Source organism: Palaemon carinicauda, chromosome 11, assembly GCF_036898095.1.
Source record: "Palaemon carinicauda isolate YSFRI2023 chromosome 11, ASM3689809v2, whole genome shotgun sequence".
Taxonomy (NCBI): Eukaryota; Metazoa; Arthropoda; class Malacostraca; order Decapoda; family Palaemonidae; genus Palaemon; species Palaemon carinicauda.
Genome location: NC_090735.1, coordinates 109783772 through 109801990, shown reverse-complemented (window position 1 = coordinate 109801990; position 18219 = coordinate 109783772). Strand labels below are relative to the sequence as shown.

The following is an 18219-nucleotide window of genomic DNA, read 5'->3' as shown; positions in this document are numbered from 1 at the left end:
CTAATGACTAATATCATAAAAGTCAGCTTCCTTATCAGGTACGAACCTTAAGCTTGGAGAGGGCAAAGGTTGAGTCTCCCCAGAGAGGTAAACTGCTCCAGCGATGAAAGAGTTCCCACGAGGCTCGTTCAAACTCTTACAGAGCAACTGTTTTTCTCTTGCAAGTGACGGACTTTTAACAGAGCTTGTTCCATTCTTTTGGGAGACGAAAAGGCCTGAAAAATTCGACACTGTATCTCCATCCCCAAAAAAAGAATAGTCTGGGATGGAATACTTAAGTAATATTCCAACAATGTGGCTGTCTCTGACCCTCCACCAAGGGTGTCAATCAGCTATATATATATCCACCGGGTAAGTCAGATGTTTAAAAATGATATTATAATTATAAAATAAATTTTTGAACATACTTACCCGGTGGATATATATAATTTAACTCCCTCCCTCCTCCCATCTAGAAACCTATGGGCATGGAAAATCTGATGAAATATGGAGTGGTTCTAAGTAGCATCGCATGAGGGCTCACTGGTGGTACACCTGGCTACTCAATCTGCGATTGCCGCGAGTTTTGAATTTATGCTGTGACGTCAGGGACTTAAGCTATATATATATATATATCCACTGGGTAAGTATGTTTAAATACTTATTTTATAATGAAAATATCATTTTACTAGGCTTTTTTTTGGTAGGTTCAAAGGGTTTTGTAAAATTTTACGAATTACGGTACGGTACAAATAATAGTTAAAATACATGAAATGTGTTATTTATACAGTACAGTATTCAGATAGGATTTTTATTGTTTTGTTAAACCATGACAGAAATTATGTTGTAAGATAGTTCACTTTAGATGAGAAGCACATTAGTAGATAAGCTTTATTAATGCAGCTGTGCTCTGTCCTTGAAATTTTCTATAGTTAGGGTTCCAGATTTTATTGTACATCTTTGAAATATTTGTATTGATTTGTGTCATTGAATGTTTTATGTAATATTGGTGGCTCTGTACTGTAACTTATTTTTTTTTACAGATCCTGCCGAGAGTACTCCTACCCAAGCCGTTGCTACTTTCAAATTAGAATTTGCCACATTGTACAAAACCTTATATACTCACTTGCAAGAAGACCAAACAACTTTAGTTCTTTATCTACTTCTGCATAAGAATGAAGATTTTCGAACCTATGTGCTGTCAAGAACTGATATGGAAAACCTTATTCTGCCAATTCTCAGAACTTTGTACCATGCTCCAGATAGCACCTCACATCACATTTATATGTCCCTAATAATACTGCTCATTCTTTCTGAAGATGACTCATTTAACAAAACTATTCATGACATCGTAAGTAGTGCAATAATCATTCATAATAGCATGTAAATTCAATCAAGGAAATAAGATCTACAATGGTGTACATAATGTGCATTACATAGGAAATATTATTACTTATGCATATGTTATTTTTAAATATTAAACTTAGCCGGTGAATATATAATAGCTGACGTCTCCGACGGCTTGACAGAATTCAAAAACTCGCGAGCGATCGCCATGAAGGTAGCGGGTGTGCCCACCAGCGCCGACTATCGGCCAGATACCGCATATACATGTAAACAGCTCCAGTTCTTCTCTGTCGGTTTCATCGACAAGTCGATTCCACTCGCTATTATGACCTCGAGTTTTCTACCGAATTGGTGAAGTACTTGGTTTTGGTTTTATTGCTTTCGCCGTGTTGGATTATTCAATACTATCCTCAAAAGAAATGCTTTTGAAAGGAGAGTAAAAGTGTTTTGCCCTTGCTTTTATCTCTGGTTTTTTTCCACAGAGTAAAATGGCCGACCCTTCCCTTAGTGTACGGAAGTGTGTTTTAGGCTTTTAGCAATTATCTTATCACTTTATAAATTGTTGTTGTTAATTATAGATTTTCCTCTATATATTTTATATCTCACCCGCCTTTATTAGGCCTCTTCGATTAGCTTTCCATTTATACTAAACATCAAGATAAATTTTAATGTTTTGTTTATATGCGGCCTTACCTATTCCTCCCCTAGTCCGAGAGTAGGCGGTCCTAACTTGGAAACCGAAGTTAAACAACGTTGAGCCCATTCAACTTTTATTTTCGTTAAGTTTAAATCATTTGCTCTGTAAGAGTTATTAAATGAATATTTTTTAGTAGATATTTTATGAAAGATTTTCTTTGAATAGTCTTCGTGCTGTTTCAAAGATGAACTAACGTTTGGTTTATTTATGCTACGCAGTTTGCGCTCTATCGTTACGATAGAGAAAGAGAGAATCACGGTTTCACTTTGCAAAAAGAGTAAATCGATTTTGACGTTTTGTTCATTCTTCTTTCAAACTGAAATGTTTTAAATACTAATTTAAAGGAACTTGTTAATTTTCAATTTCTTGGTCCTTTCAGTTTTTTCCTTTAGTCAAATAACCTGTTTATTGACGAAGGGTGAGTGGGCTTTTCTCTTCTCTGTGAAATCAAGAGAGAGAGAGAGAGAGAGAGAGGAAGAGAGAACGCTCCGATCTTTATTCTCGTCCCAAGCGAGTAACGTTGTTCTCGAGTCAGTTTTTTTTTACTCTCGTCCCAAGTCTCTGTACGAGGAGAAAGGATAAAACGTTTTTAGTTTTTATTCTCGTCCCAAGGCACTGTACGGTGAGAGATTGAAAACGTAGTTTTTAATGAACTAGTGTTTAGTCTCCTCCCCAGGCACTGATCCTTTTAACTTTATATATTTCCGTTTTATTCGATATATATGTTTACTGATTTTTGCTTGTATTAATGTGCTTACATTATACGACTTATTTCGCAATTATAACCTTTTGATGTAGGGGAGAATTGTGTGCTTCAGGTAGAAATCAGTTTTATTCATGCCTAATGTGAAATTATTGAAAAATACGATTTCAGTGAAGTAAGTGCAAAAACAGAAAATCGTAGTGATAAAGTGATAATTGCGCAAAGTGTTTTTTAGTGTTGCGACCGAGGGTTCGTCTGTTCGTGCTTGTCGTTCACCTTGTCCGATACCTCTTTCAGGCTCCCATGCTACCAGGGAGAAGTAATGTCGTAGGACTTATGGGGACGAGAGGCTTTAACCAACGAATTAACGTTCCCTCTATGGTATCGGGCGTGTCTAGCAAGATCGCCCCTACCATAAGACGAGCGAGGCTGTTTTTCTCCTCGTCATCCGAAGGCTTCTCGCAAAAGAAATCTTGGAGCAAAGTTTCTAGACCCTTAAAGCGGAAGTCAGTCCATTCAGGACAGGTCCAGCGTCCTGGCTGTAGCCATGGGGACAGCTCTGACCCTTTGCAGTCGTCGGAAGACGGTTCGCCTATTAAACGCAAGCGTAACACGGGGTCCGAGGGTCGCGGTAAAGGCAATGTTTTGCCAACACAGACGTTACCGTCGTCTCGGCCCGTCCTGACTCCTGTTGATCCTAAATGGGTTGTCCTGCAGGACATGCAGACTAAGCTTGCCTCCCTTATGGAGAAGTATGACGTTGAGCAGGTTCACGATGAACCTTCGCTTTCGAGTCGCCGTTACACTAAACGAGACTCTGGCTGTCAGCCGCCCAAATGAGCATTTACTCGTCCGTTTGACGTTATGAAACGTGATGTCGGTAGTTTGTCACGTCAGTCACGTGACTTGGATCATTACTCGCTGCAGTCCCGTGTTGACTTTCAGCCGCTGCCGCAGCCTCGTGTTGACGTTCAGCCGCTGCCGCAGTCTCGTGTTGACGTTCAGGACGTTCGCCAACCAGCTCAGTTGCCTTGTTTTGACGTTGAACGTCAAGCACCGCAGTCAAGAGTTGTTTTAACTGCTCTATCTAGGCAGTCAAGGCAGTCTCGACTTGACGTCGAGCGTCCTCCCGCACCTATTGTTGTTGCTGGTCAGTCCTTCAGATGAGGAAGTTGCTGATTCCCCTCCTACCCCTCCTACTGATATTCCCTTGGGGACTCTGTCAGACGGAGAGGAGCCTAAAGCTGCTCAGCCCTCTATGGACTTTAAATAAATCATGCTGATTTTTAAGGATCTTAGTCCGGACCATTTTGTAACTGCTGCTCCTCGTTCGCCTAAACGTCAGAGTTTACACTAGGCCTAGCTACTTCGAAGCCGTTGTTTTCTAAGTTAGTGCTCTCTCACTCTTCTAAGAGAGCTTTACGTTTGCTAGGCGACTGGTTGATCACCAGGAGGAGTTTGGGGGAGACAGCCTTTGCTTTCCCCCCTTTTAAACTGGCTTATAGAGCGAGCGTCTGGTATGACACGGGAGAAGTTCTCGGCATGGGAGTTCCTGCCTCTGCCCAGATAGACTTCTCAAGCCTCATAGACTCTCCCTGGCGCCTGGCCATGAGACGCTCCAAGATTTTATGGTCGGCTTCAGAGCTAGACCATCTCCTGTTAGGAGTTTTTCGAGCGTTTGAGGTTTTGCTGTACAATTATGTCATGCATAAACAAGGCTATCAGGGATGGCTCCAATGATCTGACAGCCACGTTCTCTGCAGGAACAAGACTATCAGGGATGGCTCCAATGATCTGGCAGCCACGTTCACTGCAGGAGTACGTAAGATGCAAGTGCGCTCTGTGTTCATTGTCAAGACAAACTTCACGATGAAGTCTACCAAGCTGTCTTGACAGCATTAAGGGAAGGCGACTGGATGGTCTCTCTCGACCTTCAGGATGCATACCTCCTCATCCCGATTCATCCAAACTTTCAACTACATCTGAGGTTTGTGGACGGGAAAGTAATGTACCACTGTCGAGCACTGTACTCCGACCTCATTCCTGCTCCTCTTGTTTTTACAAGGCCCTTGCAAAATGTAGAAGCTTTCTACATTTTTTGAGGATTCAGAGCCTCCCTTTATTTTGACGACTGGCTAATCAGGGCGTTCGTCATTATATCGCTGTCTGGAGAGCCTCTAATGGACATTAGACGTAACCAAGGAGCTAGGTCTCATAGTGAACGTAGAGAAGTCGTAACTTACAGTATCCCATCCCAGACTATTTTTTTTTTGGGAATGGAGATACAGTGTCTGATTTTTCGACCCTTTTCGTCTCCCGCAAGAATGGAACAAGCTCTGTTAAAAGTCCTTCACTTGCAAGAGAAAAACAGTTGCTCTGTAAGAGTTTGAGCTAGCCTCGTGGGAACTCTTTCATCGCTGGAGTAGTTTATCTCTCTGGGGAGACTCAACCTATGCCCTTTCCTATTTCACCTAAACATTGGAACAAGGAGAAGGGCTTAGTGAGTATCTCTTTCCCAATCTCCAACTCAGTCTAGACATGTCTGACTTGGTGGGACAGCAACATCAGACTTCGAGAAGGTCTTTCTCTTGCGATCAAGAACCCAAACCATGTGTTGTTTTCAGATGCAGCGGATTTGGGTTAGGGAGCTCCACTGGACAGTCTGGAAGGCTCGGTTCTTTGATCCACGGATCAGAAGGAACTCCTTTTAAGGCAGTAACATCTCTCCTTTGGCGAGATTTGTGCAGAAATGAATGTCTTGGCGGACGGCCTCAGCAGAAGAGGACAAGTCTTCTCCATGGAGTGGACGTTGCATAAGACTGTGTGCGAGAAGCTATGGATGACATGGGGTCTACCCACCATAGATCTTTTTGCTACTCTCTCTGACAAAGAGGCTCTCGACTTACTGCTTTCCAGTTCCAGATCCAGAGGCAGCTCACATAGACGCTTTCCCGCTGGACTGGTCTCACCTGGACGTTTATGCCTTTCCACCTTTCAAGATCCTAGACAAGGTGCTGCAGAAGTTCACCTCTCACGAAGGGACCAGTTTGACATTGGTTGCTCCACTCTGTCCCGCGAGAGAGTGAGTAACAGAGGTACTTCAATGGCTGGTAGACGTTCCAAGGAGTCTACCTTTAAGGATGGATCTCTTACGGCAGCCACGTAAGGAGTCTTAATCAAAGCCTCCCCGCGCTTCGTCTGACTGCCTTCAGACTATCGAAAGACTCTCAAGAGCTAGAGGATTTTCGAAGGGGGCAGCCAGAACGATTGCGAGAGCTAGGAGAGCATCTACCATCAAGGTCTATCAGTCGAAGTGGGAAGTCTTTAGAGACTGGTGCAAGTCATCATCCATTTCCTCTTCCAGTACCTCTGTAGCCCAAATTGCAGACTTTCTCCTACATCTGAGAAATGTTCGCTCCCTCTCAGCGCCCACTATTAAGGGCTACAGGAGCATGTTGGCGTCTGTGTTCAGACATAGAGGCTTAGATCTGTCCAATAATCAAGATCTCCAAGATCTCCTTAAGTCCTTCGAGACCTCTAAGGAGCGTCGTATGGCAACTCCTGGATGGAACTTAGACGTGGTCCTAAGGTTCCTAATGTCCGACAGGTTTGAGCCATTACATTCAGCCTCCCTGAAGGATCTCACCCTCAAGACGCTTTTCTTAGTGTGCTTGGCTTCGGCTAAAAGGTTCAGTGAGATCCATGCCTTCAGTAGGAACATCGGCTTTTCTACAGATAAAGCCACATGTTCACTTCAGCTTGGTTTTCTTGGCCAAAAATGAACTGCCTTCTCGTCCTTGGCCTAAGTCATTTGATATACCTTGCCTGTCAGAGATCGTAGGCAACGAGCTTGAAAGAGTGCTGTGTCCAGTTAGAGCTCTGAAGTTTTATTTAGCTCGGACTAAATCCTTACAAGGTGGATCTGAGGCTTTGTGGTGCTCAGTTAAGAAGCCTTCATTGCCTATGTCAAAGAATGCTTTGTCATATTTTATTAGATTTTTAATCCGAGAGGCTCATTCTCACGTGAGTGAAAAAGATCGTTGCTTGCTTAAGGTTAAGACGCACGAAGTAAGAACTATATCAACTTCTGTGGCCTTTAAGCAAAACAGATCTCTGCGAAGTATTATGGACGCGACCGTTTGGAGAAGCAAGTCGGTATTCGCGTCATTTTACTTAAAAGATGTCCAGACTCTTTATGAGGACTGCTACACACTGGGTCCATTCGTTGCAGCGAGTGCAGTAGTGGGTAAGGGTTCTACCACTACATTCCCTTAATTCCAATATCCTTTTAATCTTCTCTTTAAATGTTTTTAATTGGGTTGTACGGAAGGCTAAGAAGCCTTTCGCATCCTTTTTGATTTGGCAGGTGGTCAAATGTCATTTCTTGAGAGCGCCCAGATTAAGGGTTTTGATGAGGTCCTGTTGTATGGGTTGTCGCCCTAGATACTTCAGCTCCTGGGAGTCTTTCAGCATCCTAAGAGGATGGCTGGGCTTCGTGAGGAAAGCGGACTAACAAGGCAGAGTAATCGTTAGAGTCAGCTTCCTTACCAGGTACCTATATTTATTTGGGTTTTGTTATGATATAACTGTCAAAAACTCTAAGCATATACGCCGTAAACTGTATTAATACTGGTCTCTACCCACCACCATGGGTGTGAATCAGCTATTATATATTCACCGGCTTAAGTTTAATATTTAAAAATGATATTTTGATTATAAAATAAATTTTTGAATATACTTACCCGGTGAATATATATATTAAAGGCCCCCCCTTCCTCCCCGATAGAGACCCAGCGGGATGAGAAGAACTGGAGCTCTTTACATGTATATGCGGTATCTGGCCGATAGTCGGCGCTGGTGGGCACACCCGCTACCTTCATGGCGATCGCTCGCGAGTTTTTGAATTCTGTCAAGCCGTCGGAGACGTCAGCTATTATATATTCACCGGGTAAGTATATTCAAAAATTTATTTTATAATCAAAATATCATATTCACACCATTGAGGATTTGGTTTTGTCTGTGTAGTTATTTAAATATTATTAATTCATCTCAGTTATGCCAAGTTTAAATGATATTCAATAACATCTATTCAACAACATTTTAGAATTAATTTGTATTTTCCTAGCTATACATACTTGATACCTTTAAAATAAGGAATGTCTTTAACAGAGCTGAAATACACTGTGAAATTGTTTACGAGGTAGTTAATGACAGATGGTGATCCCGGTGAGTAGCTCTGCCCACACCCCTTTGAAAGACTCCTCCCCTTTGACCTTCATTTCAGGACTAAGATTGGTGGTTAAGGTGGGAAATTTAATTTAAAAGGATTCAGGTTTGTATAGCTAGGAAAATTAGAAATTATTTAAAAAATTTTATTTGTTCCTACTTGTATACAAACCTTTCGTCCTTTAAACTCGCTTATTGTTGGGTAGGAAGCCCCCTAGAACCGAACTAGTTTCTTTTTCTTCTTTGGAAATGCAAGTCTCATTGGTTCCATACACGAGTAAAGGAAATGAGCCCAGTAACCTCTTGTCAGCCCATCAGAAGGATGAGTATTTTGATAGGACCTCACCAGTACTTAGTTGGTATATGGTCGATGAAAGAAACTTTCTCTCTCAAGGGGGAAATGCAGTCTGGCAATGAATACCTGGCCTATAATGGCCGAAGGATAGGTATCCATTCCACAGTCTTCCCCCTTACAAAGGGAGAATGAGGAAAATTAGTGATTAACAGTATCAGATTCATAATAGTGCAAAAGCGTATTCCCTAGTAATGGGAATTAAAAAGAAGCAGAGAAGCCAGTTATTTTACATTTCCTCCCTACTTACATTTAACGCTTTATTATTGACAAGATGCTTCTTGTGCCATAAGTGAACTGGGCAGACTATATAACTGCTTGAGCAGCCACCACATGGCCAAGAACAGAAAAGTTGAAGGACGTGTTGGTATACTCCCTTAAGAAGGTTCTATGGCCAACCAAACCCAATCACCAGTCCTACTAGAATATCCTGACTTCATGAGCTCTACAATGAGCTGATACCTCGACCCCCAGAAAGGTCGAAGCATATAGTCTTAAAAGTATTAGCGCTGTTAGAAAAAGATGTTTTTAAATAGTAAACTTAGCCAGTGAATATGTATATAGCTTACGTCTCCGACGGTCGACAGATTCCAAAAACTCGCGAGCGATCGCCATGAAGGCTGCCGGGTGTGCCCACCAGCGCCAACTATCGGCCAGATACCGCATATACTTCTCAACCAAACCAGTTCTTCTCTGTCGGTGGTAGTGATAGCATTGGTTCCGCTCGCGCTTAACCTCAAGTTTCTACTGATTGGTGAAGTACTTGTTCATGGTTTTATGGCTTTCGCCGTGTTGGATTATTCTCTAACAATACGATCTTCAAAAGAAATTCTTTTGAAAGGAGAGAAATTTTTTTTTTTACCCTTGCTTTTTTTTAATCTCTCTGGATTTTCCATTGATAAAAGATGGCCGACCCTTCCCTCAGTGTACGGAAATGTGTTGAAGGCTTTTAGTAATTATTTTATCGCTTTATAAATTATTGTTGATATTTATAGATTTACCTCTATATATTTTATATCTCATCCGCCTTTTTTAGGCCTCTTCGATTCGCTTTCCATTTATACTAAACACCGAGATAAATTTTATATTTTTGTTTATAAGCGACCTATGCCTATTCTATGTAGGCGGTACTGGCTTGGAAAACGAAGTTAAACAACGTTGAGCCCATTCAACTTTTATATTTGTTTAGATTGATGAGATGAATATTTTTAGAAAATATTTTAAGAAATCAATTCTTTGAATAGTCTTCGTGCTGTTTTCAAAGATGAACTAACGTTTGGTTTATTTATGCTACGCAGTTTGCACTCTATCGTTATGATAGAGAAAGAGAGAATCACGGTTTCACTTTGCAGAAGGAGTAAATCGATTTTGACGTTTTGTTCATTCTTCTTATAAACTGAAGTTTTTTAAATACTAATTTAAAGGAACATGTTAATTTTCAATTTCTTAGTCCTTTTAGTTTTTTCCTTTAGTCAAATAACCTTTTCTTGACGAAGAGTGGGTGAGCCATTCTCGTGTGAGTGGCAAGAGAACGATCCAAATCTTTATTCTCGTCCCAAGTCTCTGTACAAGGAGTTTGGGAGTGAGTAACGTTGTTCTTCTCGATTCGGATGTTTACTCTCATCCCAAGTCTCTGTACGGGGAGAGAGAGAGAGAGAGAGGATAAAACGTTCTAGTTTTTATTCTCATCCCAAGGCACTGTACGGTGAGAGATTGAAAACGTAGTCCTTAGTGATTTAGTTTTAGTCTCCTCCCAAGTCACTGATCTTTTTAACTTTATATATTTCCGTTTTATTCTATATACAGGGTACAGCATATGTATATGTTCATTAATTTTTGCATGTGTGTTTCATTTTGTACTAATGAGCTTACATTATACGACATATTTCGCAATTCTAACCTTTTGATTTAAGGGAGAATTGCGTGCTTCAGGTAGAAATCAGCTTTATTCATGTCTAATGTGAAATTATTGAAAAATGCAATGTCAGTGAAGAAAGTGCGAAAAACATGTTCAGTGTTGCGGAGGGTTCGTTTGTTTGGGCTTGTCACTTGCCTAGTCCGAGACCTCTTTCAGGCTCCCCTGCCCCAGGGAGAAGGAATGTCGTAGGACCTAAGGGAGTGAGAGGTGTAAACCAACGAACAGGCGTTCCCTCAAAGATATCAGAAGTTGCTCTTCAAGCACGTCCTTACCATAAGACAGGAGAGACGAAGTTCTCCTCGTCTTCCGATGATTCGTCTCTTAAAAAACCTTGCCGTAAGGTTTCGAGACGGTTGAAACGTTAATTAGTTCCTTCAGAACAAGTTCAACGTCCTAGCTGCAGTCATCATGAGAGTCTCGTTCATAGCGATGACGTTCATGTACAGACGTTTCCGACGTCACGATCTATTCAGAGTGCGCAGCGTGACGTTGAGCTGCAGTCACCGCAGACTCGACGTGATGTTGAGCGGTAGACACCGTAGACACGATGTGACGTCGAGCGTCAGTCACCGTAGTCACGATATAGCATCGAACAGCAGTCACCGCTGTTACTACGTGATGTTTGAACGTCAGCCACTGCAGTCACAGGTTGATCCGAAGTTAAGTGTTTTGCAAGATATGCTGTTAAAGCTTTCTTCTTTAATAGAAGCTTACGATCCTGTTCCTGTGCGAAAGGATTCTTTGCTTTTTGTACGTCACGGTTCTGGGATACGTGATTCAGGTCTTCAACCTTCTAAACGAGCTAAGTTACGTCACGCTGACGTTATCCCTAGTGTCAGCTTTGCTGTTGAACGAGATGCGGAGCATAAATCTCGATGTAACTTTGATCAGCAGTCACTGCAGTTCCTCCGAGACTTTGAACGTCAGCCACCGCAGTTACAGTGTGACGTTGAGCTGCAGACACCGCAGACACGACGTGACGTTGAGCGGTAGACACCGTAGACACGTGACGTCGAGGGTCAGTCACCGTAGTCACGATATAGCATCGAACAGCAGTCACCGCTGTTACTACGTGACGTTTGAACGTCAGTCACTTCTGTCACGACGTGTAGTAGAATAACATTCTCTGCAGTCACAACGTGACATCGACCCTCCAACTTTAACTTCTGTTCATATACAAGTTGATGTAGCCTGTCAGGCTTTTCCTTCACATCATTCTGAATATAAATCTCCTTCTCGCAAGACTTTAGATTTATCAGATGATGTGCCTTCTGAAGAAGTTGATGACCCCCTTTCAACTAATGTTCCTTTGGGGATTCATTCAGAAGAGGAGTAACCTAGGATTGTCCAACAATCCCTTGTTTTTAAAGTTATGAATTTCTTTAGGGAAATTTTGTCCTACTCGTTTTGTAACGGCTGCTCCGCCGTCTGAGTTTACTCTTGGCATGACTTTCTTCGACTCCTACATTTACGAAGTCAGTTCTCTCTTGTTCTTCCAAGAGAGCCATGCTCTTACTGGGAGACTGGTTGGAATCCAGGAGAAATTTAGGAAAGTCTGCTTTTGCTTTTCCTCCTCCTTAATTAGCTTCTCGCTCGAGCGTCTGGTGTGACACAGGAGAAGTTCTCGGCTTGGGAGTACCTGCCTCTGCCCAGGGAGACTTCTTAAGCCTAGTGGACTCCCCTCGTCGTCTAGCCATGAGACGCTCCAAGATTTTATGGTCTGCTTCAGAGCTAGACCATCTCCTGAAAGGAGTTTTTCGAGCGTTTGAAGTATTTTAATTTGTTGGATTGGTCCCTGGGAGCCTTAAGTAAGAAGGTCTCTCCAGCTGACAATGTATTGCTGTACAAATTATGTCATGCATGAACAAGGCTATAAGGGATGGCTCCAATGAACTGGCTGCCACGTTCACTGCAGGAGTACTTAAGATGTAAGTGCACTCAATGTGTTCATTGTCAAGACAAAGTTCACGATGAAGACTACCAAATCTGTCTAGGCAGCAGTAAGGGAAGGCGACTGGATGGTCTCTCTCGACCTTCAAGATGCATACTTCCACATCTCGATTCATCCAAACTTTCAACAATATCTGAGGTTTGTGGACGGGAAAGTAGTGTACCAATTTCGAGCACTGTACTTCGGCCTCAGTCCTGCTCCTCTTGTTTTTACAAGGCTCATGCAAAATGTAGCAAGCTTTCTACATTTTTCAGGGATCAGAGCCTCCCTTTATTTTGACGACTGGCTAATCAGGGCGTCGTCATTAAATCGCTGTCTGGAGAACCTCAAATGGACATTAGACCTAACCAAGGAGCTAGGTCTCATAGTGAACGTAGAGAAGTCGTAACTTACAGTACTCCATCCCAGACTATTCCTTTTTTGGGGATGGAGATACAGTGTCGAATTTTTCGGGCCTTTTCGTCTCCCAAAAGAATGGAACAAGCTCTGTTAAAAGTCCGTCACTTGCAAGAGAAAAACAGTTGCTCTGTAAGAGTTTGAACGAGCCTCGTGGGAACTCTTTCATCGCTGGAGCAGTTTATCTCTCTGGGGAGACTCAACCTTTGCCCTCTCCAATTTCACCTAAACCATTGGAACAAGGAGAAGGGCTAAGAGAGTATCTCTTTCCCAATCTCCAACTCAGTCTAGACATGTCTGACTTGGTGGGACAGCAACATCAGACTTTGAGAAGGTCTTTCTCTTGCGATCAAGAACCCAAAGCATGTGTTGTATTCATATGCATCGGATTTGGGTTAGAGAGCGCCACTGGACAGTCTGGAATGCTCGGGTCTTTGGTCCACGGATCAGAAGGAACTCCATTTAAGGCAAGTAACATCTCTCTTTTGACAAGATTTGTGCAAGGAGAAATGAACGTCTTAGCGGACTGCCTCAGCAGAAGAGGAAAAGTCATCTCCATGGAGTGGACGTTGCACAAGACTGTGTGCGAGAAGCTATGGATGACATGGGGTCAACCCACCATAGATCTTTTTGCGACTTCACTGACAAAGAGGCTCTCGACTTACTGCTCTCCAGTTCCAGATCCAAAGGCAGCCCATTAGACGCTTTCCTGCTGGACTGGTCTGGCCTAGACATCTATGCCTTCCCACCATTCAAGATCCTAGACAAGGTTCTTCAGAAGTTCGCCTCTCACGAAGGGACCAGGTTGACGTTGGTTGCTCCCCTCTGGCCCGCGACTGAGTGGTTCACAGAGGTACTTCTATGGCTAGTAGACATTCCAAGAAGTCTACCGTTGCGGATGGATCTCCTGCGTCAGGCTCACGTAAAGAGATTTCATCAATGCCTCCCCGCGCTTCGTCTACCTGCCTTCAGCCTATCGAAAGACTCTCTAGAGCTCGAGGGTTTTCGAAGGAGGCAGCTAGAGCGATCGCGAGGGCTAGAAGATCCTCTACCATCAGGATTTATCTATCTAAATGGGAGGTATTTAGAGACTGGTGCAAGTCCTCCTCTATTTCCTCTTCCAGTACCTCTGTAGCGCAGATTGCAGATTTTCTGCTTTATCTGAGAAATGGTCACTCCCTTTCTGCATCTACCATTAAAGGCTACAGAAGCATGTTAGCTTCTGTTTTCAGGCATAGAAATTTGGATCTATCTAATAGCAAAGATCTTCAAGACCTTCTTAAGTCTTTCGAGACTTCCGAGGAGCGTCATATTTCTACTCCTGCTTGGAACTTGGACGTGGTCCTGCAGTTCCTTATGTCAGACAGGTTTGAACCGTTAAGTTCGGCCTCCCTGAAGGATCTTACCCTCAAGACACTTTTCTTGGTGAGCTTGGCTTCTGCAAAAAGGGTTAGTGAGATACATGCTTTTAGCAAGAATATCGGCTTCTCCGCTAATAAAGCAGTATGCTCTCTTCAGCTTGGTTTTTTGGCCAAAAATGAACTTCCGTCTCGTCCATGGCCTAAATCGTTTGAACTTCCCAGTCTATCTGAGTTTGTTGGGAATGAAGTTGAAAGAGTGCTGTGCCCCATTAGAGCTCTTAGTTTTATTTATCTAGAACTAAACTGCTGTGAGGTTTTTTCAGAGGCCTTATGGTGCTCCGTTAAAAGCCCTCTTTGCCTATGTCGAAGAATGCGTTGTCTTATTTTATTAGACTATTGATTAGAGAGGCACACTCTCATTTAAGTGAGAAGGATCGTAATTTGCTTAAAGTTAAGGCTCATGAAGTTAGAGCGGTAGCAACTTCAGTAGCATTTAAACAAAAATAGATCCCTTAGAAGTATTATGGACGCGACCTTTTGGAGAAGCAAGTAGGTGTTCGCTTCATATTACTTGAAAGATGTCCAGACTCTTTATGAGGACTGCTACACGTGGGACCATTCGTAGCAGCGAGTGCAGTAGTGGGTAAAGGTTCTACCACTACATTCCCTTAATCCCAATATCCTTTTAATCTTCTCTTGAAATTTTTAATCTTGTTTTGGGTTGTACGGGAGACTAAGAAGTCTTTCGCAATCTTTTTATTTGGCGGGTGGTCAAAATATTGTTTCTTGAGAGCGCCCAGATTAAGGGTATTGATGAGGTCCTGTTGTAGGGGTGTTCACCCTGATTTTAACAGCTCCTAGAAGTCTTTCAGCATCCTAAGAGGATCGCTGGGCTTCATAAGGATAGCGAACTAATGAGTCAGCTTCCTGATCGGGTACCTATACTTAAGTTTGTTTTTTGAATATTTGTCAAAAACTCTTGAGCATATACGCCTTTATTGTTTTAATACTGGTCTCTACCCACCACCATGGGTGTGAATCAGCTATATATATATTCACTGGCTAAGTTTAATATTTAAAAATGATATTTTCAATTTAAAATAAATTTTTGAATATACTTACCCGGTGAATATATATAATTAAAGGCCCTCCCTTCCTCCCCGATAGAGACCCTACGGACTGAGAAGAACTGGTTTGGTTGAGAAGTATATGCGGTAGCTGGCCGATAGTTGGCGCTGGTGGGCACACCCGGCAGCCTTCATGGCGATCGCTCGCGAGTTTTTGGAATCTGTCGACCGTCGGAGACGTAAGCTATACATATATTCACCGGGTAAGTATATTCAAAAATTTATTTTAAATTGAAAATATCATGTTTTGTAACTCCTCTTTCATGGTTCTGCCAGTGCTGAGGAAGAAGCGCTGAAACTCAGGTCCTCTTTTGAAGGTACAATAGAGAAGTACCTATTATAACAAAGTATGAGGCAGCTCTGCAATCTTCTCTGTCCCCAATCAGGACTGCCTGTGACCTCTTCCTCTTGAAGGTATCTTTTTGAAGGACCAACCACTTGGCATGTCAGGAAAAGGGTAGATAGTAAGGTCCCTTGAAGGGAGAGGTAGAATCCTGTCCTTGGAGATGGTAGTGATTTAATGTTTACAATTAGGAATTTTATATTACAAATAAATGAAACCAAGGTTAAATTTCATGAGCAGTGTTGCTAATATAACAACTGTTGTGCATCTTGGGGCAGTGGTTTCATTGGCCGAGCAGCCTGTGGTATCCACCGTTTCAGTGTCTGAGACCGAAGTTACACCCTCTTCGGTCAGCACAGCTGTAATAGAGAAGAGGGATTCGGAATATCTTCGCTTCCTTCTTTCTGACCAAGATCTTTAGCGTAGATTTTCTCTCACATAGTCAGTAGGGACTTTTTAGCTCAAAACATGACATGTTTGATAGGCTGTTAGAGGTCTTCTTCCACTAGACAATACCAGTTGGTGTGGAAGGCATGGATTGTTTTCCTGAGATATAGGTATCTGTGCCAGATAACCTCAGACCTAATGGCTTCCTTTATGGTCCTCCTCTTTCAAGATAAGTTTTAGCCATCAACAATCATGTTCTACAATTTTGCATTGACTAACCCTCTCAATTGGGCCTTTGACGTAGGTTTAGATTCAGACATATTTCACAGGGTTACTCTTGACATTTGCTTTACAGCGACCATATCCACCAATCCCTTCACTGTTTTGGTCTCTTGATAAAGTGTTCAAGTTTTTGGTAAAACTAGGTAATTCCTCCATATCCCTTAGAGTTATACCATATAGGAAAGGGATATTTGATTCTCACTCCGAGTATGGAAGACAGTGGTTTGGCACAAATTAGGCTACAGGTAGCATTGTTTCCAGTAACAGTTTGTTTTTTGTGATAACGTATCATCTCTTGCTAGGTAATTCCAGTATAGGAGGTGCTGTGATCAGTTCAATACTGCCTAAATTTGTGGATCTCCCTTATACACACTGAGTCAATGCTTTGCATGTTGAAGCATTTGCCCTAGAGCTGGGGGGATATATTTTTGGTAAATTATGTCATATTGGATTCCCTTCTCTATCCTTTTACAGGAAAGTCTTAGAAAATCACATAGCACTACCCCAAGAAATAGGTTTTCCTTTGTCAAAACCAATTTTTATTCTTAGGTCGTAACTTACTAAGTTTAAAAAGAACATAAGGAAACAATAGATCGACAGTAGCATAATTTTTTTTCTGTAGTACATCATGTTCTTCGCATTTTTTTCTAGCAAGTTTCAATCTGTTACTCTTTTGTTAAATATTTGATACTAGACTTTACTCCCTAGTGTCTCAGTATCCACCAGTTTAAGCAAATTTATTCTTGTGACGGAAGTTTTTTCTTAGCCCAACATATACCACTGTAATAACTCTCCTGAAATAATATAACAATATGTAGGATTGTTGGTATGTACGTGTTACTATTTATTTTGGGATTCAGGAGCAGAAAGAGCCTAGGCCTCCATTAATGATTTTAGTCTTTTTCTTTTTCCTTTAATATGTCTATATACAAAGGTTGGGCCTTCATGGTTTGAGTTTTTTCTTTTATTTTGATGATCCAGATCTCTATAGGTCAAGACAGCAGTTGAAAAAGGCTGTGCTCAATATCCTATGTTTGTTTAGAATTCTCTAACCATAGTCATTGTGATTTGTAACCTACACTTAGTTTAGGAAATTGATCTGATTTATATCAACCTTGGATCAACAAATTAGTATGTCAATTGAATTGTTTCTTTAAACAGCGTGAGAAGTTTGGAGGAGTACATTTTCTCTTCTGCAAACTATAGCTCATGTGAAATCATTGTTTGTTCCTACACTTGATACAAACCCTCATTCTTTGCTATAGGAGATATTCTAGCGCGAGCTGGAAAATACGGCAGAAAAACCTTAACAAGATCGTTAACGACCGGGCAGGTAGTTATTCACCTTTTAACGGTGGGGGACCGCCAGTCACTAGCTACTGTTTACCTGCAATTGAATTCTAGCCGTCGCAGTGGTACCACCGCTATGCTTTTGTTTGACTGGCAGACTAGCCTTTCTTTGTTGTGTTTTTGATTAATTCTGTTTCTTTTTTCTTTTTAGATGTGATGTTCTCTATTATGAGGAAGTGTCCCGGGGTTCCCCCGAAATCCTGTGGCACCTTTATTTCGCCGCCGGAGGTGGATCCTCATTCCCTGTGCCCTACATGCGGAGGTCATAGGTGTTCTGAAGGCCCCCCCTGCCAAGTATGTAGAGAGTGGTTGCCCTTTCAGTGGAAAGAGTTCGAGAAGAGGAAAAAGAAGAAATCCAAGAGGAACTCGTTACCTCCAGGTTCACCGTCGAAAGGTAAGGAGTCTCGGGCCTCTTCTTCGGCCTCTCGTTTTCTCCCTTAAGACTCTTCCTTGCCTCCCTCCTCCGGGGGGAAGTCGAGGAAGAGTGGCACCATTGATTTAACCCCCATTCCTCTTGGTCAGGCGGATCACGTTGTCTCCCCCAGTGGGGCAATATTTTCCGCCACTGGGAGTATCTCCGTTTCCGCTCCTGCTCTGGGACTTCCTGGTTCTCCTTCAGAGGAAGTTTGGAATCAGTTCCTCTTGGGTAAGGTGGTTCCTCAGGTCCCTTCTGTTTTGGAACCCTCGGGAGTTCTGGACCTCGCCTACCTCCCGTCAACACACTTGGTGCCCGCTGAGGTTTCAGTGGATGTAGTAACTTCAGCTCCTGCTGCGCCTATTTCTCACTCCATTAGTGCTTC

General features: G+C 42.3%; 2 protein-coding genes across 3 annotated transcripts in view; both read left to right on the top strand.

The window, feature by feature from the left end:
* The window catches only part of Uba1 (ubiquitin-like activating enzyme 1), a 472916-nt gene that overhangs the window by 313015 nt on the left and 141682 nt on the right, over positions 1–18219 (top strand).
* LOC137650116 (dymeclin) overlaps positions 1–18219 on the top strand; it is a 243632-nt gene that overhangs the window by 179519 nt on the left and 45894 nt on the right. For both annotated transcript variants that reach the window (XM_068383247.1, XM_068383248.1), the window contains exon 8: positions 1023–1330. In XM_068383247.1, the coding sequence (XP_068239348.1) occupies positions 1023–1330 (308 nt within the window). The remainder of the gene's footprint in view (positions 1–1022; positions 1331–18219) is intronic.